General features: G+C 33.5%; 4 protein-coding genes, 2 non-coding genes and 2 pseudogenes across 9 annotated transcripts; 3 read left to right on the top strand and 5 right to left on the bottom strand.

Moving 5' to 3' along the window:
* Nucleotides 1-3039: 3039 nt before the first annotated feature.
* AT1G33135 lies at nucleotides 3040-3552 on the bottom strand (annotated as a pseudogene; the record flags this gene model as incomplete). The annotated part of the gene is made up of 2 exons: nucleotides 3040-3396; nucleotides 3487-3552.
* Nucleotides 3553-3580: 28 nt separating this feature from the next.
* Nucleotides 3581-5584, top strand: AT1G33130 (annotated as a pseudogene; the record flags this gene model as incomplete). Its single annotated transcript has 1 exon — nucleotides 3581-5584.
* A 4103-nt stretch (nucleotides 5585-9687) lies between these two features.
* AT1G33120 (Ribosomal protein L6 family) lies at nucleotides 9688-11356 on the bottom strand. Its single transcript, NM_103046.4, has 3 exons — nucleotides 10875-11356; nucleotides 10587-10709; nucleotides 9688-10098 (listed from the first exon to the last, which is right to left on the bottom strand). Exons 1-3 carry the CDS (start codon nucleotides 11247-11249, stop codon nucleotides 10012-10014), a joined length of 585 nt encoding a protein of 194 aa, NP_564417.1. The 5' UTR covers nucleotides 11250-11356; the 3' UTR covers nucleotides 9688-10011.
* On the top strand, nucleotides 11012-11083 carry MIR5630a. Its single transcript, NR_139122.1, has one exon. It is a non-coding gene; the product is annotated as a microRNA ath-MIR5630a precursor (primary transcript).
* Nucleotides 11357-13382: 2026 nt separating the features above from the next.
* Nucleotides 13383-17381, bottom strand: AT1G33110 (MATE efflux family protein). 2 transcript variants are annotated; one of them, NM_103045.6, is made up of 8 exons: nucleotides 16879-17381; nucleotides 15121-15662; nucleotides 14701-14787; nucleotides 14537-14593; nucleotides 14212-14450; nucleotides 13989-14107; nucleotides 13790-13876; nucleotides 13383-13697 (listed from the first exon to the last, which is right to left on the bottom strand). In NM_103045.6, the coding sequence occupies exons 1-8, from the start codon at nucleotides 17149-17151 to the stop codon at nucleotides 13617-13619; spliced, it is 1485 nt and encodes a 494-aa protein (NP_174587.1). In that variant the 5' UTR covers nucleotides 17152-17381; the 3' UTR covers nucleotides 13383-13616. The 2 variants fall into 2 exon arrangements, with proteins under 2 accessions (NP_174587.1, NP_001031133.1); NM_001036056.1 differs by having other exon boundaries at nucleotides 13417-13697; nucleotides 13989-14450; nucleotides 16879-17308.
* Nucleotides 17382-18413: 1032 nt separating this feature from the next.
* Nucleotides 18414-19113, bottom strand: AT1G09135. The gene is made up of 2 exons (NR_143472.1): nucleotides 18854-19113; nucleotides 18414-18650 (listed from the first exon to the last, which is right to left on the bottom strand). It is a non-coding gene; the product is annotated as an uncharacterized misc_RNA (transcript).
* Nucleotides 19114-19229: 116 nt separating this feature from the next.
* Nucleotides 19230-19997, top strand: AT1G33102 (uncharacterized protein). Its single transcript, NM_001123931.2, has one exon. The coding sequence runs from the start codon at nucleotides 19604-19606 to the stop codon at nucleotides 19700-19702; it is 99 nt and encodes a 32-aa protein (NP_001117403.1). The 5' UTR covers nucleotides 19230-19603; the 3' UTR covers nucleotides 19703-19997.
* Nucleotides 19998-20813: 816 nt separating this feature from the next.
* On the bottom strand, nucleotides 20814-24735 carry AT1G33100 (MATE efflux family protein). Its single transcript, NM_103044.3, has 8 exons — nucleotides 24289-24735; nucleotides 22707-23248; nucleotides 22175-22261; nucleotides 21943-21999; nucleotides 21574-21812; nucleotides 21353-21471; nucleotides 21183-21269; nucleotides 20814-21007 (listed from the first exon to the last, which is right to left on the bottom strand). Exons 1-8 carry the CDS (start codon nucleotides 24550-24552, stop codon nucleotides 20927-20929), a joined length of 1476 nt encoding a protein of 491 aa, NP_174586.2. The 5' UTR covers nucleotides 24553-24735; the 3' UTR covers nucleotides 20814-20926.
* Nucleotides 24736-25374: the final 639 nt, after the last annotated feature.

The raw sequence follows: 25374 nt of genomic DNA, 5'->3' as shown, positions 1-25374 counted from the left end.
TAACTTGTATTAAAGCATAAACCTTAGAAAATTATTCACTGGCCGCATTTTAAAAAGTATAAAGAAGAAAAACAGAAACTCTAAAACAATGTCATGTGGGCTTATCAAAATCAGCTCAACTCGTGTCGAGAAACAAAAATCCTAAAATGAAAAATAAATAGATTATTTGCAACAAGCTCATGGCCCGTTAATTGTTTTTTTTATATATTTTCAAACAAAGCCAACGGAGAAATAATTCAAGTTTGCTCTTTGTTTGCTCTCTCTGCGCTTCTCCCACTCGCCGACAGCTTTTTAGAGAAAGAGAGGTTAGAAGAAACTTATATCTAAATGAGTTAGTATGTGGGCTGGCGGCCCGGTCCATTTGAAAGCAGTCCGTTCCGGGCCAGACCAAATAATAATTTATCATTGCTTTAAAGAACAAAATAACAAAAGTCGAATAAATTAGAGAAATTGTCATAAATAGCACCAAATCAAGTTATGAGTAGCCGGCAAAAAAAAAAAAATCAAGTTATGAGTATATCATACTTTAAAATTTTATTATATAAAATTTGCTTTTCAAAGTAATTAACACTTGGTTTTGAACCCACGCGTAATATAATTTGGTGAAAAGTATATATTATTGATTATAGTATTAAAATTTCTAATAAAGTAAACATTTTATTTTAAATATACCATATTAAAAATTATAAAAATCAATAGAGTTAAGAATCAATTTTGATAAAAAAATTACGCGTGGATTTATAACCTAGTAAATTTAAAATCATGCGACCAAAACGAAGCAAGCAGCAATATTAAGACCATAAACATTCGAGAAGTACACAAGCTTTTTATTTTTCAAAATATAGATTTATTCATAAGTTAAAGCAATGAAAATAAAATAAAAATCTACCAAATATTTGCCAGAGATTTTGTAAAGTTGATCAATCCATCCAGAAAAAAAAAAATTGGACCGAAAAAAAAAGAAAAAAACATCCCCAAATCTGCACCTCCTCTCATCTTCTTCATCTCCTCCTGAAGCTTTCTCTCTCTCTATCTCCATCTCTAGGTGTTATCTCCATCTCTAGGTGTGCTTATACACAGCTACAAAGTTATCACATTATCGTGGCATGCATTGAATTATTAAAGATTTATAAATCATCGTCTTCCTAAAATTTATAATTTAATTTTTGTTTTCAAGATTATTTGTATTGATTTTTTGTATTTGAATTATATAAAACTTAATTATCATATATCATTGTACTAAAAAAATTAGACTACTACATGTGTCATGATTTAATGTAAAATTTTACATTATATATTTCAATTTGTTTTTTTTTAATTAGAAATATGTGTTGATTTGAAACAAATTTGTAATTTGTATATGGTAAGATCGATATATGATTTTTCTTTGTCTATTTACTTTTAATTTAGTGGTCGTATTTTAGATTGTTACTTTCATTTATATTTCTATCTTTGAATTATCTAAGACTCATTTATATTATTTTTTTAGTTACGTCAAATTAATTTCTTTTAATTTCTCAACCTTTAGTTTATTGGTTGGTCATAAACGCATTCTAATCAAGTAGTTTTTTTACTTAATTTAGTTTTCTTGTAAATACATCATCAATTATTGCTATATGATATATTTTTTTGTTCAAAATATTTGTTGAGTCAAAACATTTAGTGGTTGAAGAAACTATGCAAAAGTGTAAATGAAGAGACATATAGTTGGACATAAACAAAATAAGAATATAATTGGCTTAATGTGTTCATATATACATTTTGTAGGTGTTCATAGAACATATTTCAGTAGTAAAATATGATTGGATTGAAACTGATAGGCTTAATGTACTCATAGATACGTTTTTTAGTTGTAACGTAGATAGTAGATTTGTAAATAGATTAAAATAACCTGACTGGTGGTCTACAGGTAAAACATTTTCTCAAGAAGTGGTTGATTCATATTTTAGGCGAGACTGCGAAACTATTTTTTGAGATTAGGCAATAAATTAATGATGAATATATATGGCAAAAAGTTTTAAAGATTAGTAATTTAAATGTACTAGTTTCACTACAAGAAAACAGTCAATTTGCGAGGAAGGTTTGCGAGGGAAGGCATTCCTCGCAATTATTGCGAGGATATTGCGAGAAACTTGCTACGTACCGCACGCGAGTAGCAATTCCGTCGCAAAACTTGCGAGGGAAGACTTCCTCGCAAATTTGCGATGGAAGTACGATGGTTTCGCAAGAAAGATATTATCCGTCGCAAATCCCAAGCAGATACGTCGCAAATCTTTACCCTAAACCCTAAAATACATAAAAGTGTATTGCAATCTTCGATTCTCATTTATAGATATGAATCTAAGTGACCATATAATCATTCAAGTTGATTATATGGTTTGAACAAAAAAATATTGTATTGGTTTCAATATCAACATTTCATTTTGAAAATGTTAAACATTCATGATTCATACTTAATGAAAACCATAAGATCATCATTGATGTATTTGGGGAAAAAACACATTCGAATTATATGATGATAAAATAGGTTCAAATGTAGATAATTAACGTTCTAATGATTAAAAAAAATGAATCCAAATGATTTTGAATAGTGATTGTTGTATTTTTCAAAATTGATTATACATTGCGAGGAAATTGCGAGGTGTTTGCTAGTACGCGTAGCAGTTCCCTCGCAATATTTACACTAAACCCTAAAATATTTAGAATTTTTAGTCATGTTCTTATTTTGCTGAGGGTCTTACTAGAAATAGGAGAGACTGAATCAAATATAATTATTGAATTTTGATTGGTTTAAAATACGATTCCTCGCAATTTCCTAGCAAGGTCTGCGAGGGATTTGCTAGGCGCTCTCGCAGTTCCCTCGCAATGTAAGCTGCATTTTGATTGGTTTAAAAGACGGTTCCTCGCAATTTCCTAGCAAGGTTTGCGAGGGATTTGCGAGGATATATATGCTTATATATACTAAACCTAATTTTTTTTCTTCGATTCTCTTCTTCTCCGATCTGTTTTCCTCGTCGCCGGCTTCTCTTCTTCTCCGATCTATTTTCTTCGCCGTCGCCTCTCTTCTTCTTCGATCTGATTACGTCGCCGCCTCTTATTCTCCAGCAGCCGCCGCAACTCTTCTTCTCCAGGTTCAGCTGCGAGTCGATCTGTTTCTTCTCCAAGGTAACCTCTTCTTCTCCGATATAACTTCTTCTTTCCATTCCAACTTCCACCGTCCGATCTAACTTCTTCTTCTTCTCCGTCGCGTCTCGTCTTCTCCTGCAGTCGTCGCGACTCTTCTTCTCCAGCAGCCGTTGCGACTCTTCTTCTCCAGCAGCCGTCGCGACTCTTCTTCTCCAGCACAAGTCGCGACTCGATCTCTTTTGCCTCCAAGGTAACGTCTTCTTCTCCGATCTAACTGCTTCACTCCGATCTAACTTCTTCTTCATCTCCGATCTGACATTGTTTTCCAGATCTAATCTGTTCTAGTTTACGGATCTAAACTCTGTCAATCATTTGTTCTGCTTCTGCTTCTGCTTCTGCTTCTCTCCGATCTAACTTCTTCTTCATCGCTTCTGGGTTTTGTTTGTTTTGCAAGATGTCGTCGTCGGAGAATACTTATGCACGATATAGGTCACAGCAGGGAGACTCGTTGCATGTCAATTCTCCTGTCAGTGCTGGGAATATTTCAGGGGTTCAAGGTTCACGCCATCCACCATCGCCTCCAACGCCAACCACTCAGCCTTCTGTCAATGATTGTGATTCTCAAGCTGAGCGTCTCAACAATCTCACACTGGAGGAGCTTCTTGATAGTCCTGGTCGTGCTGGCTTGACAAGGCTAGACCCAAAGCGTCCTCCGGGAACTCTCTGGTAAGGTTAAATTCATTGTCCTAGAACAGCTTAGGTTGTAGTGCCTTAGAACTTTGTAGTGCCTTGGAGCGTAATGGAATTAGGTTGTAGTGCCTTAGGTTGTAGTGCCTTAGAAGTTTCAACAAATAGAACAGCTTGGTTGTACTTAGCATTGTGATGTCTTAGAAGTTTAAAGACATAGAAATCCTTATGTGTGGGCTGGTTGGTCTTCTTGTAGGTTTGACGATGACCCTGCAGTTGCAGCAACAGTCCGCATCATCTTTGAAAGAGATTTCAAAGAACCTCATGCCAATTGGTCACAAACATCAAAGGCTACAATCGATCGATGGTATGAAACGTTTGCGGTAAGTTCTGTGCTCTTTTGATGTTTATGCTTGTTTTGTGTATGGTTTCATTTCTGATGTTAGCTTCTCTTTTGTAGCAAGTATATAACTGGGACCGTTCAATTAACAAAAGAGTAAGGGTTGAGTTTGAAGCAAAGCTAAAGTCTAGGATGACTGATCAAGTGTCACGGTGGAAGGGAAATTGGAAGGAGAAAGGTGATGAAGCTAAGCCAAAATGGATTGATCCTGATGTGTGGAAAGGTCTTGTACTGTTTTGGCAAGATCCAAAGTCAGAAAAAAAAGAGTAACAACAGCAGAAATGCTAGGTATCATGATCCGGATGGCAAAGGCATCTATAAACACCGTTCAGGCCAGACCTCATACAAAGCCCGTGCAAGAAAACGAGTAAGATAAGTATTCTTCTCTCCTTACCATTACTTAATCTAGAATTACATACTGACATCTTGTTTATCTCTTTGTGTTTCAGTGTGAGAAGACTGGAGAAAAAACTCCTGATTTCCTTGAGCTGCTAGATGAGACACACAGAAAAGCGGATGGAAGCTTCATCGATGGGAAGTCAGAGGAGATCTACAAGCAAGTAACATCTAGGATTGAAGAGGAAGAGTCTCATATGGGTTCAGGGGACAATCCGGAGAGCACTGGATCAGGTGGACTTTCTGTTCATGCCAAAAACAAGATATTTACTGAGGTAAATTTTATGTGCTCTTTCTGTTGTCTACTTCATAATCACTGTTAGCGTTGTCTACTTGATAATCACTGTTAGCGTTGTCTAGTTGTGTCTGAAATCTGATTGTGTTGTCTGAAATCTGATTGTGTTGTCTGAAATCTTATTGACAGCTTATTGTGTTGTCTGAAATCTTGACAGCTTATTCATTATACTTTGTGTAGTGTTGTGTTTGAATTGCTTTCTATTGCAAGTGTGGTTGTGTTGTCTACTTGATAATCACTGTTAGCGTTGTCTAGTTGTGTCTGAAATCTTATTGACAACTTATTGTGTTGTCTGAAATCTTATTGTGTTGTCTGAAATCTTATTGACAACTTATTGTGTTGTCTGAAATCTTGACAGCTTATTGTGTTTGAATTCTTTTGTCTTGTGTTGAACTTGTTTTCTCACTTGTTTTCTGTTGTGTCCTTGTGAGTTTTTGTGACCTTTGCAGGTTGCTCCGAGAAAGAAAGGAAGGATTTATGGTGTTGGATCTCTGCAGTTTGAAGCATCCTCAGTTCATAGTGGTCCAACACTTCCTAGTGATGATCCGGTTATACTTTCTGCGAAGCTGGCTGCCGCTGAAGCTTGCATTCAAAATCAGGCTGAGAAGATCAACAACTTTGATATCCTCTTTGACTATCTTGCTGAGAAAGATCCAGCTTTAGCTGCCATTCTTCGATGAGGTTCCTCGACACAGACAAGACCGGTTAGCGCAAATGAACCACCTGTAGCTACAACTCCAGAACAGCAAGCCAATGAGGAGACACCTGCTGCTGCTGCCCTAGCTAACCTTGCAACAGGATCCTCTCCATCATCAGTATTTTGAGAACATTGTCTTTCTCTTTTTTCCTTGTAATCTTTTTAGAACATGGTTTCAAATATTGGCATTGTAGAATACATTTTAGATAATGATAATTTCAGCTTCTTCTTCTTCTTGTGTCTTTATTTAAGAATCAAAAATAATCTCTAATCAACAACTAATTAACCAGATAATTAGAGTCTAATTAACCACTAATCAAGCCTTAATATATCAGGAAATCAGTTGTTTGTGATGGATTTGCTAGGCAGAAAGAAAAGAATCGCAAATCCCTCGCAACAGTTGCGAGGGAAATACTAGAACTGTGTTGCGTGTGTTTTGCGAGGAAAACAGTTCCTCGCAAAAATTGCGAGGGAATTGCAACTTTTTACCATTTGCGAGGAACTTGATTTCCTCGCAAGTCCCTCGCGTATGGCTGTTTGCGAGGGATTAGCGAGTAATTCTTCCCTCGCAAAATGACAGTTTTCTTGTAGTGTTTATTGTAATATAATCTTACAATAAAATTAAAATATAGAGCTGCAAATAAGTTAAAGCAAAACAAATATAAAAATATATTTTTTTGTTATAAAGAATATATAAATATTTATCTTCTCTAACTAAAAGATTATCGGTATATTTTAAGAATTTAATTATAAAACTTTAAAACTCGCACATCGGACTATCCTAATTTACTTTAATATAATTTGTAGTTAAATAATTTAACAACAAGATCCATCATTGTGATTTGTGAATCATTTTTTTGTCTATATAAATAAACTGATTAAAAATAAACATGAGGTATAAAATTTACATAATTAATTATATATAGATCAAAATGTGCACATTATGTCTTTTTTTTTCAACGCACAATTAGGTGTTCATCTTTGACTTTGAATTGTATGGAATGAAAGAAATACCCGAAAGAAAGAAAAAAAATCCTCGTATTTTTATGAATCATTCTAGTATGTTGAGAATACTTTGGTCACCGGCATACACCAATTTCTCTGATTCCTGATTTGCTATCTTTATCAAATTTGTTGTTTTTGGTTTGATCAAAGACAGAAACCCTAGGAAAAGGTTTTGTCGACGGCATTTTAAAAATATATGAAATACAAACCCTAAACAACGTTAATGTTTTACGGCGGCTCTCTTTTTAATCAAATAAACCCTAGAAAACGATTTATCGGCGCCCTTATAAAAAGTATAACGAAAAACAGAAACCCTAAACATCGTTCAGGTGGGTTTTTCAAAACGCAGCCTAGTAACCAAAAATGAGAAAATACATTATTTGCAATATGCCCATGTCCCGTTAAAATATAAGGCTGGAATGACGGAAGTTTTGTTCTCTCTCTCCTTCTCAATTGATCGCTCTTTAGGTCAAGAAAAATGACGGCGACGAAAACCCTAGTTTCTTTACTAAGAGACTAATCAGAAGTAGGGTTAAATATACAACCATTCCTAGCCCAATAAAGTTCAAGCCCAAGAACACCCAAAATATATTATTGGCATTAACAGCCCATAGATATGCAAATTAATATAATCAAATACAAACAAAATGCACGTTATTCGGCTTTTTTGGATTCGGGTAATTCAAATCGGAGAGTTTAGTATCCTTTATGGTGGATATGATTGGATATTCTGTATTCATGTACTCTAGTCGATCGCGTTCAAATCAGATAGAGGATTTTAGGACTTAATTGAGTAAATATACAAAATTGGTTCAGTTTGATTCGGTCATTCAAGTTTAGGACGAATCAGGTTTAGACTTTTAGAAGTTATAAATACCCTAAAAATGGGTACTAATCAGTTCGTGTATTTCATACTTGATTGTATCTCATACCTGAACAAGTACCTGAATACCTGAAATACTGGTATGTTTTTTTGGTGGATTATGGTTAAATTTCAGATCTTTTGCTAGATTTTGGGTATAATTGGATACAAAACTCAAAACATTTACAAATATATCAGATATTTATGTCCCGTTCGAATATCAGCTTTGTTTTGTTCTCTTTGCTTTATTCTCATGTTGCGGTTTTAAAGCTTCAATTTTGGTGAGTTTTGCTTGATTGAATTAATTTTTTCGTTTTATATAGAGAATCTACGAAGATCTACAAAGTTTTTTTAAGCTCTCATGAAATTTAGAATTCCAGTGTCGATGAAATCTCAAAATTTGTAAAGCTTGTATAGATCTAAGATCAAATCTAGGAATGGGCATATAGATAACCCGTTCCGGTTAAATGGGTAATGGATTTACTACTCTTAGGGTAATTGCATATATTCAGTTCCGGTTCGGATTAGGTACACCCGGATTCGGGTTAGATTGGGTACTAAGTCTGAGAACCGGTAAATACTTGAAAATTTTGAATTCTTTCGGGTTCGGGTCTGAATGGATAAAAATTAACCGTAAACCCAAAATGTGAGTAATAAAGAGAATAAAACACTTCAAACTTGACATCCAAATCCAATCCAAAATCACAAAGTGTAATACTTAGAATTAAGAGTGAGTAATCCGATAATGAATTTGAAAACATAAATCCGACTATCTGAAAATAAAAAGTATAGAACTACAACGAGAAGTAGGATTGTAGCCTTGTTGGAAACTGATGCATGGGTAATTCAATCAAGCATGCAAAAGGTAAACTAGTCTATAAATGTATAAAACTATATCTATACCGTATATATACACATACCTTATATCGGGTTTATGGATATCCGGTGTGTGTAATGGGCAATCTCTGATCCGGACCGACCCGAACTCTATCCAATGAGGTACATTCCTGAAACTCTTACTCGCCCAAATCGGGTTTTTTCGATATGGGTTTAGTTTGGGTATTGAAAAAAATAGAAATAGACTAATCTAATTGTGTATTTTTGTTGTTGAATTTAATTGTCCTAAATAGTAATGAGAACTTGTATGAGGTTCAAGAGAGCACATAAAGTTATGACATTTGACCATCTTACATTGTTAATGGAATAAAAGAAGAGAAAAAAAAATGTTGATATGTGTTATTTTATGGCAAGGAAATAGAAATTCAGGTATTTTTTTCAAGCAAAATTTCATAATTTGGGTTAGAAATTTTCTCAAAAATAGTAACGACGTCAACGATGTCGTTAACGGCCATAACGAAGACGAAGAGAAATTAGAAAATAAAGAATAGTTTGTGTTTGTTTTAGGATGAAAAAAAAAATTGACTGATTTTATAGGGTTTATGGCTGATTTTATAATCCATTGAGGAAAATCTGAGAATGCAATTAGTTTATGACTATAAACTCAATAACCCTTTGTTTTATGGGCCGTAAACTAGATTAGATTATTTTAGGCAACGAGAAAAGAAAAAAAAAGAATTCTGGCAAATATTAAATAGTTGAAGTTTATTTTTGGAAATTTTCCCAGCTAGAATTATAAAAGTTTATTTGAGTAACAAATGAAAAAGTTTTGTTAAATATTAAATTTGAGTATTTGAAAAAGTATTTGAGTATTAAATTTAAGTTAGAAAAAGTATGAGTATTAATTTGACTAAATATTAATAGGGTGTTATTCGTTTATGATTTCAAAAGAGTTTTAATGATTTAAATTGTCATGTAAAATCTGTTGTTATTCAATCAAGACTTTTTTAAAGTATGTTAAAGTTTTGTGTTATTCGTTTAAGATTTGTAAAAAGTAATCTAAAATCTTCATAAATTTTGGGTTATTAGATACGAACTTTTATTAAATCATTAAAAGTTTTGTGTTATTCAATTAAAACAAAAGAATCTTTGATTTTTAATGATTGTTAATGATTTAAATTATTGTGTTATTGGTTCATGATTTCCTACACTTTTCTTTACAAAATGAAGTCATGGAAAGTCATGGAAAATATTATTAAAATAGAGAGATTGTTTGGAAAACTTTACAAAATTATAAAAAACTAATCAACAAGATTATCAAAAAACTCTCTAACAATCGTTTATAATCTTTCATTTCTTTACTTTCAAAGATTTAACTAAAGTCATCAAAATTTCTTGTAAATTAGGAACCGATAACACCCTCTAAATTTGTGGGCGTTTTCATTCAGGACAATGGATTATAATGTTCTGGAATTCAAAAACACAACCAAATTCTTCAGAATTCAAAATTCATCCGAGAAGATGTAATTTGGCAAAAGTGTGAGAGTGAATGGGTCTCTAATTGTCTCCAAAACTTGTTGCATAAGTTAATAAATTCTCGAACAAAAAAAAGGCAAGGTTTACATCACCGGTGGATTTGGTCCATAAAACAAAACTAACAACATTCCAAACACAAGAAATATGAGCTAAGAGGGGAATATGAGTATTCATTCTTCCTCTACGATCTTGCTTTTCTCGCTAACATAGATACCGTCAAGGAACTTCCTGATATCCTTCTTCTTCACGTGACATTTCTGCACAATAATGCAAACCATAGCAGTTACATAAGACAGTAAAACATAAAGAATCAAGTCAGTTCAACTATGAAATATATGACAACAAAGTTAAATTGTCAACAAAGAATCATTTTTAAACACAATCGCTTATGCTTTCCTTCATACAACAATATGCAAACTCGGCCAAGTTAGCTCAGAATATTCCTAGTTGATATTGTACAAGACTATGAGAAACACATTTTAACCAATAAAATATTGGTTGACCAGAGCGCATTAAATCAGTTATAGATGAATCAGTTCGATTTCACTATGCAAAATGTGATCCCAAACTCAAACATCAACCAAAACAAAAGAAATCTACGTCTCCTATACTACACAACGGCTCTATCTTTTCGACCCAAGATTAATTTCAAGTTGTTGTGGATATAGTAGACTATGAGAGAATTGTGATATCTTCAGATCATTAAAACAAAATTGTGATATCTACTAGTTAAAGAATGGAGTACCTGGTTGATCAGAGCGCACGACCTTGAAACAAGCTCGATATCGTTACCGTCAAGAACAATCTCATCCTTCACCTTCTCAGATCGAACAATGGTTACACCATCCAACATCTCTACCTTCCTCACCTATTATTCCAATAAACACATTTCTATGTAAGTTCAGTGCTCGCAAACTCAGAAATCAATCATCATCGTCCAATCATAAAGTTGAATCTAGTGTCAGTCTATTTCATTCCGAGATCTACACGAATCTATGAGAATCAAATCAGAGATGAAGAAGATAAAACAAACCTTCTTCTCGCCAAGGAAGTTACGGATCTCGATAGACTTTCCGTCACCGCCGATGGAGGCGTTGATGGGAAAATGGGCGTACACGAACCTCATCTTGTAACGGAAACCTCTGGTAACACCGGAGATCAAGTTATCGACGTGGCTAAGAGCGGTTCTGATGGAGGCGCTGGTTTTGCGTGTTCCAAACCACGAATCGATCTTAAGCTTCTTCTTTCCAGTCTCTGGATCCTTGATCAGCTGGAAATCGAGGTTGAGATGCTTGAAATCGCGAACAAGCTTCCCGCGAGGTCCTTCGACTTCGATCACTTTAGCGTGAACCTTGATGGTAACACTGTCGGGGATGTCCATCGTTTCGGAAGAAAGAATCGTCTTCATCTTCTCCGATCTTTGTTTTGCTCTCCCTGACGGCTCTCTGGTTTGATCAAAGAAACCCTAGAGGGAGATTTCTCGACGGCGTTTTAAAAGGTATCAAGAGAAAAAACCCTAAATATCTTTCATATGTGGGCCTTTATCAAAATTCAGCCCACTAAAATCGTGCCCATAAAGAAAACCAAAAATGAGAAAAATACATTATTTACAATAAGCCCATGGCCCGTTAAAAATATTGGGCTGGAATGACGGAAGTGGTGCTCTCTCTCCTTCTCAAGAAAAATGACGGCGTCAGAAGTGGGTCAGAAGTGGGTTTAAAAGTGGGTTTTACTAAGAGACTAATCAGAAGTGGGTTTAAAAGTACACCCATTCCTAGCCCAATAAAACTGAAGCCCAGGAAACACCCAAAATATATTATTGGCAATAACAGGTCATATATATGCCAATTAATATAATCAAGTACCAATAGAATGCATGCTATTCGGCTTTTTCTGGATTCGGGTAATTCGAATTAGAGAGTTTAGTATCCTTTCAGATGGATAAGATTAGATATTTATGTATTCGGGTTGATCGGGTTCAGATCAAATAGAGGAGTTTAGGATTTAATTGAGTAAATATATATAAAAATTGGTTCAGTTTGGTTCGGTCTATCAAGTTTAGGTCGAAAGAAAACACCATTGTCGAAAGAAAGCCGTAGCAAACCACCACTGAATTAGCCACAGATCGAGTCACCGTACCAAACGCAAACAACATATTATTTTCTCTTTGCTCTCTCTTCGATTTGCTCTCTCTCTCACGACGGCTAAAGGCAGAAACCCTAGTTTATGAATCGTCGGAAGCAATTTAAAGGTAGAGACGCAGAAACCCTAAAGCAAATGTGGGCTTATTAAAACTCAAAAGTGAGAAAAGTTTATTATTGTCATTAAGCCCATGGCCCGTTAATAATATTGTGTCAGAATTAGGCCTTTTGAACTTTCTGTAATGATGTAAGTGGCGCCAATTCCATTATTTTTGTTTCTACTTTTCACGTTTATTTTCTCTATTTTTTAGCTTTCAAAACTCTTTGTAATCATTTTCTTTTGTTGAATAAATTTGACATTCCAACAAAAAATTATTTACAAAAAAATTATTTAACTTGTATTAAAAAAAAGGTTTTATGAAAAAAAACCTTAAAATCGTCTATTTTTATAATTTTATCCTATACGTCCTAAAAATACAAAATAATACGCAATATAGTCCATTTTTTAATTTTACATATATTAGAATGTTTTCACGATCTCATACATTAGTTTTTGAGAATTCTGAAGATAAAGTTGAACTCCTTATCTAGAGATCTTTGATTTGGTATATTATTTATCAAAAAATTTAAATTTGACAATAGTGAAAAAAAGATTATATTGCGTATTATTTTGGACTTCATAAGATTATTTTGTATTTTTTGGACTTGAAGGATAAAGTTGTGAATATGAACCACTATGGAGTTTTTCTGTACAAAACTCTCTATCTCTCTCTCTAACTGATCTCATTGATTAAAGCATAAACCTTAGAAAATTATTCACTGGCCGCGTTTTAAAAAGTATAAAGAAGAAAAACAGAAACCCTAAAACAATGTCATGTGGGCTTATCAAAATCAGCCCAACTCGTGCCGAGAAACAAAATTCCTAAAATGAAAAATAAATAGATTATTTGCAACAAGCACATGGCCCGTTAATTGTTTTTTCTATATATTTTCAAACAAAGCCGACGGAGAAATAATTCAAGTTTAGTATCCAAACATTTATATCATTAAATAGTTTTCATAAATCATCAAAAAAAGTTTGTTAATTTATTTCTATTAAAAATATATATATGTTACAATTGCAGTTGTTAAATGAGACAAAAAAAAATTCAGTTCTATTAGTCAACAAATTTGTTTTAAATGTTTTAAAACCAAACTGTCACTATTTAGACTTTAGAGCATCGCTCTATGGTTTCTTACCATGAATATCTCAAATAGTACAAAATAAAATTGGTGTGATTTTCTATACTATTTGAGAAGGTCACCCAAATATTTTAATTTTTGTTATTCTTTTCACATAAATAGTAAATTTTTTATTTTTATTTTTATTTTTTTGGTTATAAACCCCAAAATAATTTTGTGTTTGATGAATCATAGCTAAATGTAACACTATCTAGTGTTAATCCAAAAATTAGGATCTCGTTTTCGTTTTTTGGTTAAACATTAGAATCTTATTACAAGTTAGTTGCGAGGACATCAAATCGACCCAAATTTGTCATATTCTTGTCTTCACAATCTTGGAACATAGCCTAAAAGTTACATTTTAGCTTTTAAGAATAAAATGTGACGGTGCTAAAGACAATCTAGAATCCAATTTATTCCTCTGATGATACTTGGTTTACGTCTCTAGATTCTGGTACAACCCACCGATTTAAACGTCTCAACGACGTTGACACCTAATATATTTGGCAACAAACGGTATAAGAATAAGCACCAAAAACATAGCTTGCTAGGAACAAATTAGAAAACATAGTAATCGATTTATAACCTGTTGATCCCAATCTGTTCTCAGAGTCATGACGGTAAGCACACAAGTCTGAACGAATATTCCAAAGAGCATTCCGATCCATACGCCCTAAGAAAATTTAGAGAATAACTTTTTTTATGTTAATTTTTTTACTTTCACACATTTTTGTTTTCAAGACCGTTATAAAGAAGGAGAAAATTATAAAGAAAATAAAACTTACTTTCACTTGCAAACCAACGACATAACCAAGGATAATACCAATAGGAATTCCGACAAGGTAATAGCAAGCAAGGTTAACGTAAGTAACATATCCTTGCCATCCAGCTCCGACGGCAACTCCTGTTAAGGTTAAAACCGATCCAAGACACATAATATTTCAAATATCGGTTTATATTCGATACTGTAATAATAACCATCTCGCGCCAACTAGCTAATATACATACCAGAGAGAACGGGTTGAACACTATTCATGAGGATGGAAAAGGCTAAAAGCGGAGAAAGATCGGCAACTTCGGCTGCGACAGCTTCACTTGTAGTGAAAATGTAGGAAACTCTTCCTCTCAGAAACAAGAAGACGAAGAATAGAACTATTCCTAAAGAGAGTGATGTGAAAACCGCGGTTAGTGTTGCAAACTTGGCTCCTTTGGGGTTTCCACTACCGAGCTCGTTGGACACTCTTACGCTAGAGAAAAGACAAGGAAGAAGACCGATACATAAATAGAATTAATAAAGTGAAGTGTATATGTATGAATTAATATATGTATGTACCTTGCAGCTGCCAAAAACCCAAGTGCTATCATCATCTCCAGTCCATTTATGTTGAGGCTATATAAAATAAATGGTTAAGAATAGTTTATTTACGCATACTACATTTTAAATAAAATGAATAGATGTTTGAATTAATCGGTATTGGTCATGTCGTGTTAGTTTACCAGATTGCTAGTGCATCAAGAGCCACTTCTGCGTTTTTCAAATTTCCAGTGAGCAGTACCAAGATTGAGTTGTACCATAGTTCCAAGCTGCCCAAAATAACGGCCATAAAGTGATAATTATTATTGTATAATCATAAACTTCTCAATATGCGTACATGTAAATATAGTTTAGTAAGGTAGTCTACTTATACGACATTGATTATTTCAAACTGTCAGTCTTTGAAAGTCATTCCTAGTAAGTAAAAAACTTAAGAGCATGTGGTTTTGACTTGACTCTTACTAGTTTAATTAGAAACTTCATATCACCTACATGTAAAGCTATTCATATGAATTTCTATTGTAACCAAAACTTTAGGATCAAATCCTAGACTAATTGATAATTATATGGTTTGCTGCTTAAAAAAATAGAGGAAACCTTACCAAAGCATTCCACCGGAAGACATAGAAAGTTTGAAGACGGGCCATAAATCTTTGAAGGCCATCATAGAGAATCCTCTCCATGTGTCCTTACACCCACCGCACGTGACGAACAAGAGTTGGGCAATATTAGGCAACCAGAACGCAACTAGCGTAGAGGTCATAGCACCAGTGATCCCAAAATTGAAATGAACCATAAGTAGCCACGACAAGAAGACATGGACCCCTAAGGAGACAGCAGCCACGTAGGCAATGATCTTGTTCTTGCTCTGAGCTTGGAGGAACATTTGGCAAGTGAAGGAAGGCACAAAAGAGAAGTTGATGCCTATGACCCATAGGGCTATGATCCGAGCCACACGGACAATGCGTTCCTCTTGACCTAAGGCTAAGAGGATAGGGCCAGAGAAGATATAGACGGGCGTGAGGCAAATGGTACAACCTGTAAGGACGATCCATGACCTTTGGAGGTAGATCCCGAGCATATGATTTTGTTTAGCTCCGTAGGCTTGACCACATAGTGTTTCCAATGCACTGGCCATACCTAACTGCATTACGGTTCGTTATTACACGATAGTTATAATAACCAAAGTTGAGACATCTACATAGCTTCATAATAAATGTTAGCCAAAATAACATTCCATACAAAATCATTCAAGACCATATAAACTGAACCAAATTTTGATGAGTATGTAAAATTATCAGGATCTAGCTCAAACGTTGTTACAGTGTAGTGACTTGACTTTGATTAGAAGGTATATAAAAAGAGTTCAAAACTTTCTTTTTGTCTGATAGTTCAATAATTAGATCCTATTTGTCTCTCTTTTGGCTCTTTATGGCGTCTAGTGTATGGCTTAAAAGCTTCGACAAAATTTTGATATGATGGTACTTTTGGAGTTGTATACTGAAAACATGTAAAATATGAAACAACTTTTGATTTTCAGGGTGGAGAGTGGTTACGCCTCCTAAGTGGACTGCCATTGAAAAATCTTGTCAAACTTGTCTTCCCAAAAATAATTTATCAACTGCAATACTTTTCCTACACCTTTTCTTTTAAGGTTATAGTATAATAAACCCTTCTCTTTTTCTTTTTCTTTTTGTATAATAAACCCTTTAACTTTTTAAAAACTGGTATAGAATTATTTCTCTACTGCATTATTCTACAAAATTGTGGAAAATACGAGAAGAGACTACAAATTTGATATGTGGTTCGCAAGAAACCACCGCATGTTACGTCAAGCAGTGTCAACTGTCAGGACTCACATGATTTATGTTATTTCAATTATCCGTCAAAAGGAACCATTTATAAATTACAATCAGTAGTTCTGTTTTTTCTTTTTCTTCTTAATTCTGACCAATCAAAAACATGCTGTGCTTTATTATTGAGTTTTGGAAGAATTAATTATATTTCTGATTTTTCATTTGTTAGTCAATAATATTTAATGTGCAACAAAAGGAATTGTTGAACAGAAAAAAAAGAGAAATTATTCTTTCCCGAAAAAAGACTTGTCATAATCATTTTTCAATGTTTTCTTTTCTATTTTCAGTAAGGTACCACAATTTAATTTATTGCATAGTTATGCATTCTAAGGCAATCACCGGTAAATAGATTAATGAAAAGTTATTTCTAAGGGTTATGACAAACAAAAAACGCGTTTAATTTATGAATGGTCAGTAATAGTATCACGAAGATTTCAATGTTTGAAGAAATGATTTAACTTGTTGGTAAAAAAATTGAGAGTAATAATTGAAGAAAGTACTCACCAAGATACCATTACTAAACCGGAGGAGAACGGTGAAGGTGATAGAGTAAGCAGCCAACTCTATAGGACCAAGATGGCCGATGAAAGATTGACTTATTATTGAAACTCCGAACGTTGAGAATCTCGTGAAGATCGCTGGCGCCGCCACAATCCATAGCTTCTTTGATTCAATCCAAACCTTTTGCTTCAACCCTAACTCATCCTTCTCTTCTCCGCCGTTCTCCGCCGTCTTTTTCAACAAAGCCGCCGTGAGCTCTCCTCCTCCTCCGGCCATCTTGGAGTCTCTGTTGTTGTATCTGATGGAGGACCAGAGGGAAGGAGGGAATAAATAAAAGAGAGAAGGCAGAGAAAAAGAGAGGAGACTAGAGTGTTTGTGTATGAATTGGTTTATGAGAACAACTCTGTTTTTTTTGTTGTCTTTATAGATTAATGTTTTTTTGTTTGCTTAAAAATCGTCATTTTTATTGGGAAACGAAAAGCCGTCTACGCCAAGCAGCAAGTAGCAGTGAGTGGTTTATAGACACCTAGCTAAGATATCTTGCATTTTATAGACCATTTATTTTGACTAACAAACCTACCTATGTTTCATAATATAGAAAATATATAATAATGTTTTAGTAAACAAATTTATTATTTGATATTTGATTCAACCAATTATAAAATACAAATAGTCATGTATTGAAAGTTGAAACTTATAAAACATTCTAAGAAATAAAATAATTAAATCATTCTATATTGTTTTATATAATAAAATAGAAAAACTAACAATTATTTAATTTTGCTACACCATAAACCATAAAAAGACAAGAATCAAGTCACGAGCGTATCGAACTACTACTATTGTCACATTTTTCTGCTAACAAGATTGGTAGAAAGACTTATTTCAGTTAAAAAAACTCTTTTTTTTTTGGGGAGCAGGCGATTTCCGTTAAACCGAAAATAAAATCTTGCAAAATACAAGAGAGTTTCTTTTCTTTTATCTCTTCTAATTTTTCAGAGAGAAGAGGCTCTATATCGTCTGGGTTTATTTTCGGATTTATTCGGACTTATAAATATTACTAGTATGAAGCCTGGACTACGTTCGGGACAAAAATAATTTGATAAAAAATAAATTCTTTTGTTTGAAAGCGTTATCTTTAGTGTGTCCTGTGTAAGATAACTTTTTTTTAGAAAAACAGGTAAAAGCATATTCTTTTTTGCCCAAAAAATAAAAAATAAAATATATATTCTCTATATAGTCTATTCGTCGTACAATTTCAATAATGCCTAACTTCTAAACCTCATAACTCGAAATTTCCAAAGTTCTAAAGATTCTAGCATAACAAAAATCCAATGGTCCATAAATTTGTAATCAATCCAATTCTATTGAAGATTCAATTGCATGAGAAAACATGTTTTACAACCTTATGGATATCTTTTTCTTCTGTTTCTGTTTTCCTTTGTCGTATAGTCTCAGCTTTTCAGATATATGACTCTTGTGTTCATCTATATCACCATTTTAAAACTGAAAAAATTTTGGTTTTCTCTAGTGTATATCAGTACATCTTGTGCTTGTATGGCTTCGTTTTTTGTTTTACTGTGATTTCACAAAATCAAAAAGTCAATTTGTCTAGCACTATATTTGAGTTTAAAAATATAAGATCAACTATTTTTTTAAATAAAAAATAAAGGAAGAACTAATTGAGAATTGATAACCTTAGCATGTCATTGGGTTAGTCATGACTCATGATCGTGTAAGAGTTTTATTTTTCTGAAAATGTTTCACACGGGATCCTGAAAACGAAACCCATGTCGTCTTAAAGTCAGATTCTCAAACACTTTCTCTTGACAACATTAATAGCCAACAATGAGATGTGATTAGATGAAAATTGTAATAATTCACAAAGTATAAAGAAAATGATGTTAAAACTGAAAGCCAAAACAATATATGGAAAACTGAAAATTATAATAATTCAGAAATTTTACAAATTTGATACCTTAATTGAATATACAGTCGTTGTGGTTGACCTCTTCTTCAGCCATAACTGACCTCGAATGAGAAGGGAGAGTGAGATGAATTTTGGTTTGAGAATGGCAAGCAGCAAAAAAAATGTAAGGATTGTTAATCTGCCATGGCGTCATGGTGTAAAGCAGGCGGAAAAGAAAATAACTGATCCGAATGTGAAAAATTTGAGATTCGTAATTAGAAAATTGCATAGAAGATGAAACAACATAAATTAGCAATAACTGTTGCAAGATATGGGGAATGGGGAAGATAGTGATGAAGATGGCGAGAAAGAAAGAAATAAATTATGGATTAAATCTCTTTAATAATTTATGTTAATGAGAAAAGAATTATTGTTTTACGCTTCAGAAAAATCAAAACTCAATAAATTAAGACTTTGCTTACGTGTAAACAGGAGAATGTTGCAGTTTGTGATAAAGTGACTGTTGATTTAGTAGATATAGATTTATATTAGATTTAAATAAGTTTTCGACTTCTAGTCGGATGTCAGTCTACTAGAGTAGTCCGGTTTTTGTTTTCTCGCGACGGCGAGACTAATCTCTTGTCCAACTGCCCCTCGAGGTTCATCCGATCCTCCCAATCATCTCGAGGAGTAATATCTTCATTATCTTTCTTTGTTCGTGAATTTGGAGCAATGTTTCGACTGCATCAGTAAAGGTGTTGTCTGTGATGGAACTTCCCAGGAGTTGGATTTGCTCGGAGAACTCTTGAAGCATACCATATGATAGATCTGGAGGTTCTCGGCGTTTACGGCTTGGGTTCGAGATCGTCAGACAGGAGGCAACCACCCATCGCTCCACGACGGATCGACGGTGGCTGATCTAAGGCGGTGATGTTTGGCGAGAAAAACACGGCAGCGCTCGATCAACTGATGCGTGGCTTGATGAAGCAGAAGACTTCAACACGTGTCAGCATCTAGGTTTTCTTAAAACTTAGGTTGTATTTTCATTGTAGTAATTGGGCTTCCCTCTGTAGTAGTCCTTTGAACTTTCTTAATGAAATATGGTTGTAAAAAAAAAAATTGGTAGAAAGACTTAAGAAATTAAATTATTTAAGATATTGTTATATAGATTAGAGAATTCTCCCGAACAAATATTATTTGTTCTGTTTGTGAAGTCTCGTTTAATCTTTACATTCTGGTTCAATCCAACGGTTCAATACCACAACTATTCTTCTGATCCAACAAAGATATGTATTTGTTTTTAAACCCAAATTAGTGGTTGATACCAATTTGGCATTTAAATTTTAATAAATAATTGTAGAAAAAAATAGATATAAATCTGCAAATGACATTTAAAGATAAAAAAGAAATGTATGCATATTTCTATTTTATATGATCATATGAACAACAAAGGGGTTTGTGGTTGTGAATAAGGATTTGTTAAAGGAAAAAAACAAAACAAAGCTACGACAAGAGGAGGCAAAGAAGTCTACGTAAGCAGTCGCGTCACTGTAGTATTAGATCGGTATTTCCTTACAAAAGCTGTCCTTTTTTCACAATCGATCAATCATCATCATGAGGTCACGAACATGAAAACATTTTTAAAGTCACCAAACAAATCCAAAAAACTGTAGTAACAAATGGAGTAAATTATATATATATGCATGGCCAAATTTACGTTTCTTGGTACTAACAATATTTTGGCTATGTTTACGGGCAAAGGAGACGATTCTAGTTCTACACACATAATGACATAATACAATAGAACACCGAGAGAAAAAGAGTATATATAACTCAAATTCAACACTAAGCTGATTATATTCAGATAAAAATCTCTAAGCTAAATCATGTCTTTGAGGTACTACGAAAATTGGAAGCTAAGAGGGCTGTTGCTACGGTGGTTCAGTTCAAGATTTAATGGACCGTAACGTGAAGGTCTGTTTTTTCTTTGTATGCTCTTGTTTTTGTGTAATTCACAAGCTCCTTAAAAACTTCTGTAAACAACCTTTATTTTTTATCAATTTTTTTTTTCACATTTCATAAAAAAGGAACATCATCATAATCTTTAAATCTATCATATCTTCATATCATAATCCAAATTAATTATTCCTCTGATGAAATTTGATTTGCATCTCTAGATTCTGGTACAACCCACCGGTTTATATTTCTCAACGACGTAGATACCTACAAAAAAGTGGCAACAAACAGTATAAGCTGCAATCCAAGAACATAGCTTGCTTGAACAAACTAATTATTATTTTTGCTAAGGAACAAACTTATTATTTTGGAAGGAGAAACTACAATTTTTTTTCTTAAACAAATTAATTCAGGGAATATTATATAGTAATCAACTTCTGACCTGTTGATCCCAATCTGTTCTGAGAGTCATGACGGTGAGCACACAAGTCTGAACGAATATTCCAAAAAGCATTCCTATCCATACACCCTTCAAAATTAAAGAAGTAAAGTTTTATGTTAGTTTTATTACTTTTCAACATAAAAGAAAAATATATAAACTGAAAAACTTACTTTCACTTGCAAACCAACAACATAACCAAGGATAACACCAATAGGAATTCCGACAAGGTAATAGCAAGCAAGGTTAACGTAAGCCACATATCCTTGCCATCCCGCTCCGATTGCCACTCCTGTTAAGGTTTTAAACCAATTATAGATAAATACTACTCCAAATATTGGTTCGAATCCGATACTATAATAACCATTACGCGTCAACTAGCTAAAATATATACCAGAGAGAACAGGTTGAACACTGTTCAAGAGGATGGAAAATGCTAAAAGTGGAGAAAGATCAGCAACTTCGGCCGCGACAGCTTCACTTGTAGTGAAAATGTAGGAAATTCTTCCCCTCAAAAACAAAAAAACGAAGAATAGAACTATTCCTATAGAGAGTGACGTGAAAACCGCTATCAATGTTGCAAACTTGGCTCCTTTGGGGTTTCCACTACCGAGCTCGTTGGACACTCTTACACTATTTATATAGATAATTACAAATAAGATGATATATAAATAAAAGATCATACCAAGAAAAAAAGATAATATAGAAATAGTATCAATAAAGTGAAGTGTGTTGTATATAATCTATATATGTATCAATGCACCTTACTGCTGCCAAAAACCCAAGTGCTATCATCATCTCCAGTGCATTTATGCTGATGCTGCGAAGATAAATGGAAAAGATTAGTCGATTTATAATATATTATTTGTATGTACCATTACTCATACAATACTATAACTTATGAGTCAAGTTAGTACTAAAGAAAATGTATTTATGTTTCAATGTTTTGTATGGAGATCAGAATAGATATAGAAGGTCAATTCTTGTTTATTTACCAGATTGCTAGTGCATCAAGAGCCACCTCTGCGTTTTTCAAATTTCCAGTGAGCAATACCAATACCGAGTTGTACCATAACTCCAAGCTGTAAAAAATAACGACCACAAAGTAATCATCATCAATTTTTAAAAAGATAAGTAAATTAGAAAGAAAAAAAAAAACAAAAGAAAAAAGTAACTAGAACTATCATTAAATTATCAGTGAATATAATATACTCCTAAAAGTAATTCACCAAAAAAAAAATATACTCCTAAAAGTGTGTATAATATACTCCTAACATTCTCAGGAGTATATGCGTAAATGTAACAGTCGGATCAAATCCTACAAGATTGATAATTATATTATATAGTTTACAGCCTGAAAACTAATACATGGACTAAGTATATGCATCAAGTGGAACCAATCTCTTGTTTTGACCAACAATGACAATGAAAACTAAAGCTATCAGTATGAAAACATTTGGTTGATCCACTACTAGCTAATTCCTTAATTAAGTGTTCAAAACACAAAACAAAAATAGGAAACCTTACCAAAGCATTCCACCGGAAGACAAAGATAGTTTTAAGACGGGCCACAAATCTTTGAAGGCCAACATAGAGAATCCTCTCCATGTATCCTTACATCCACCACATGTTACATACAAGAGCTGCACAATGATAGGCAACCAGAACGCAATTAGCATAGAGGTCATCGCACCAGTGATCCCAAAATTGAAATGAGCCACTAGGAGCCACGAGAAGAAGACATGGAGCCCTAAGGAGACAGCAGTCACGTAGGAAATAATCTTGTTCTTGCTCTGAGCTTGGAGAAACATTTGGCAAGTGAAGGAGGGCACGAAGGAGAAGTTGATGCCTATGACCCATAGGGCTAAGACCCGAGCCACACGAACAATGCGTTCCTCTTGACCTAAAGCTAAGAGGATAGGGCCCGCAAAGATGAAGACGGGCATGAGGCAAATGGTACCACCTGTGAGGACGATCCATGACCTTTGGAGGTAGATCCCGAGCATCTGGTATTGTTTGGCTCCGTAGGCTTGACCACATAATGTTCCTAGTGCACCGGCCATACCTAACTGCAGTAGAACAATAGTTATAACCAAATTTGAGACAGCTGTAGTTTTGCATTGTGTAGTTTCAAAATAAATGTTAACCGGAATTACATATCCAAAAAATACTCCAAAACCATATAAACTTATACAAATTTTAATTGAGTTTGATAATAGTTTCTTCACACGACCACCTAATCTGTATTAAAAATTCAAATAAGTGAGACCAAATTTTATAATATAGTTTTGGTCTAACTTATTTTGAAAACGTTTCGGAAACGCAAAAATTATTACGGAAACGCGTTTCCTAAAAATCCATGTTTGGAAACACGATGAAAACTCGCGTTTTTGAAATAGACATACGACAAATATTTTTTATTGACTTTGAAAATTTAATAACTAAAATTGGAAATATTAAGATTATTAATACATATAACTAATTTTGGAAAACTCTTAGTTTTAAGATTTTTTTCTTGATAAACCAGATTTGAAGAGAGTTTTATATTATCTTTGATGAAACTAATGAAAATAAGAATAAAAATGTTGGTCTAAATTAGATATTAAAATTTGAATCTTTTAAATTTTAATCTTTATCTTTTAGAATTTTAGTTAGCTTATTTAATATTGATAGTTTAGACTTATATTGTTTAAATCATTTTTTATTTAATATAGTTTTATGTATATATATATATATATTTATATGTTTTTAAAACGTTTCTAATCTCTAATTTTAATAAAAAATTGATTCCCGTTTCTGAAACGTTTCGCATCCGCGTTTCTGTTTCCGTTTCCATGCAACTTAGTTATAGCATAAATTCACCTACATGTTTTTTTTTTTTAATTTTCACCTACATGGTCTGACCTTGTAATATAGTTATTTCTTAATCACTAATAATCAAGAGATTAGATTAAATAAAAATTGAAGTAGTACTCACCACCACGATACCATTACTGAAGCGGAGAAGAATCCATAGTAATCAAGGGATTCATTAGATTAAATAAAATTGGAAAAATTGATATAAATGAAGCTACGTATACCATTACCAAGATCGCTATAGTAAACTCACCAAGATACCATTACTGAAACGGAGGAGAATGGTGAAGGTGATAGAGTAAGCGGCCAACTCGGTTGGGCCAAGATGGCCAATGAAAGCTTGAGTTACCATTGAAACTCCGAACGTAGAGTATCTTGTGAAGATCGCTGGCGCCGCCACAACCCACAGTTTCTTTGATTCAATCCAAACCTTCTCCTTCATCCCCAACTCATCCTCTTCTTCTCTGCCGGTCTTTTTCACCAGAGCCTCCGTGAGCTCTCCTCCTCTTCCGGCCATCGTGGAGTCTATGTGTTTTTATCTGATAGGAGGAAATAAATAGAAGAAAGAGAGAGCAGAGAGTTTGAGTTTAAGAAGCAATTTTTTTTATATTTCAGCTGGGAAACAAAAGGTCGTCAACGCCTTTTGTAGCAGTGAGTGACTAAGTGATGAAAATACTCTAAGAAATAGATGCATTTTAAGATCACCTAAGATCGTGCATTCATCGATCATTTGTTTAAATGCAATTATCTATAATTCATATCTAAACTTTATCTTTATATATGCTTAAAAAGTGTGTGTTTGGAAAGTATATTGGAATAAAACAAAATATTTTTATCAAAAATATAATTATTCATATACATATTTCTTGGTCGTGAGTCTCGTGTCTATGTGTTGCATAATAAACCCATTTAAAAAAAATAAAAATATAAAAAAAAAATCAAGAAACGAGCATATCAAACTACAATAGTCAAATTCTTGTTCTAAGCAACGTAAGCAATTACAATTTTTAGTGAATTAAGATTGTCGTATATATTTATTATGAGGATTTCCAGAATCAAACGTTTATTTTTCTTTGTCAAAATGAATCAATCAATTTAACGTTTTAGCCACGAAGATCTTTTAAAAATAATTACCAATATAATTTCTTTAAACATGTTTGTACTTTTCCTATGATAAACGAAGAAATTTCATTTTTTTTAAATGGTAATCAGTTTATAAAACATGATTATTTTAATCTCTTTTAGTGTCATCATAGTAGTAAGCACACAAATTTCCCCAAAATTCCAAAGGTACTCTCTTCTTTTTATTGGTCATACCCTAATTCGCACTATTTCAATA

This window comes from Arabidopsis thaliana, assembly GCF_000001735.4.
Source record: "Arabidopsis thaliana chromosome 1 sequence".
Taxonomy (NCBI): domain Eukaryota; kingdom Viridiplantae; phylum Streptophyta; class Magnoliopsida; order Brassicales; family Brassicaceae; genus Arabidopsis; species Arabidopsis thaliana.
Note: the sequence above shows the minus strand (reverse complement) of the source record. Positions and strands in the feature narration are given on the sequence as shown.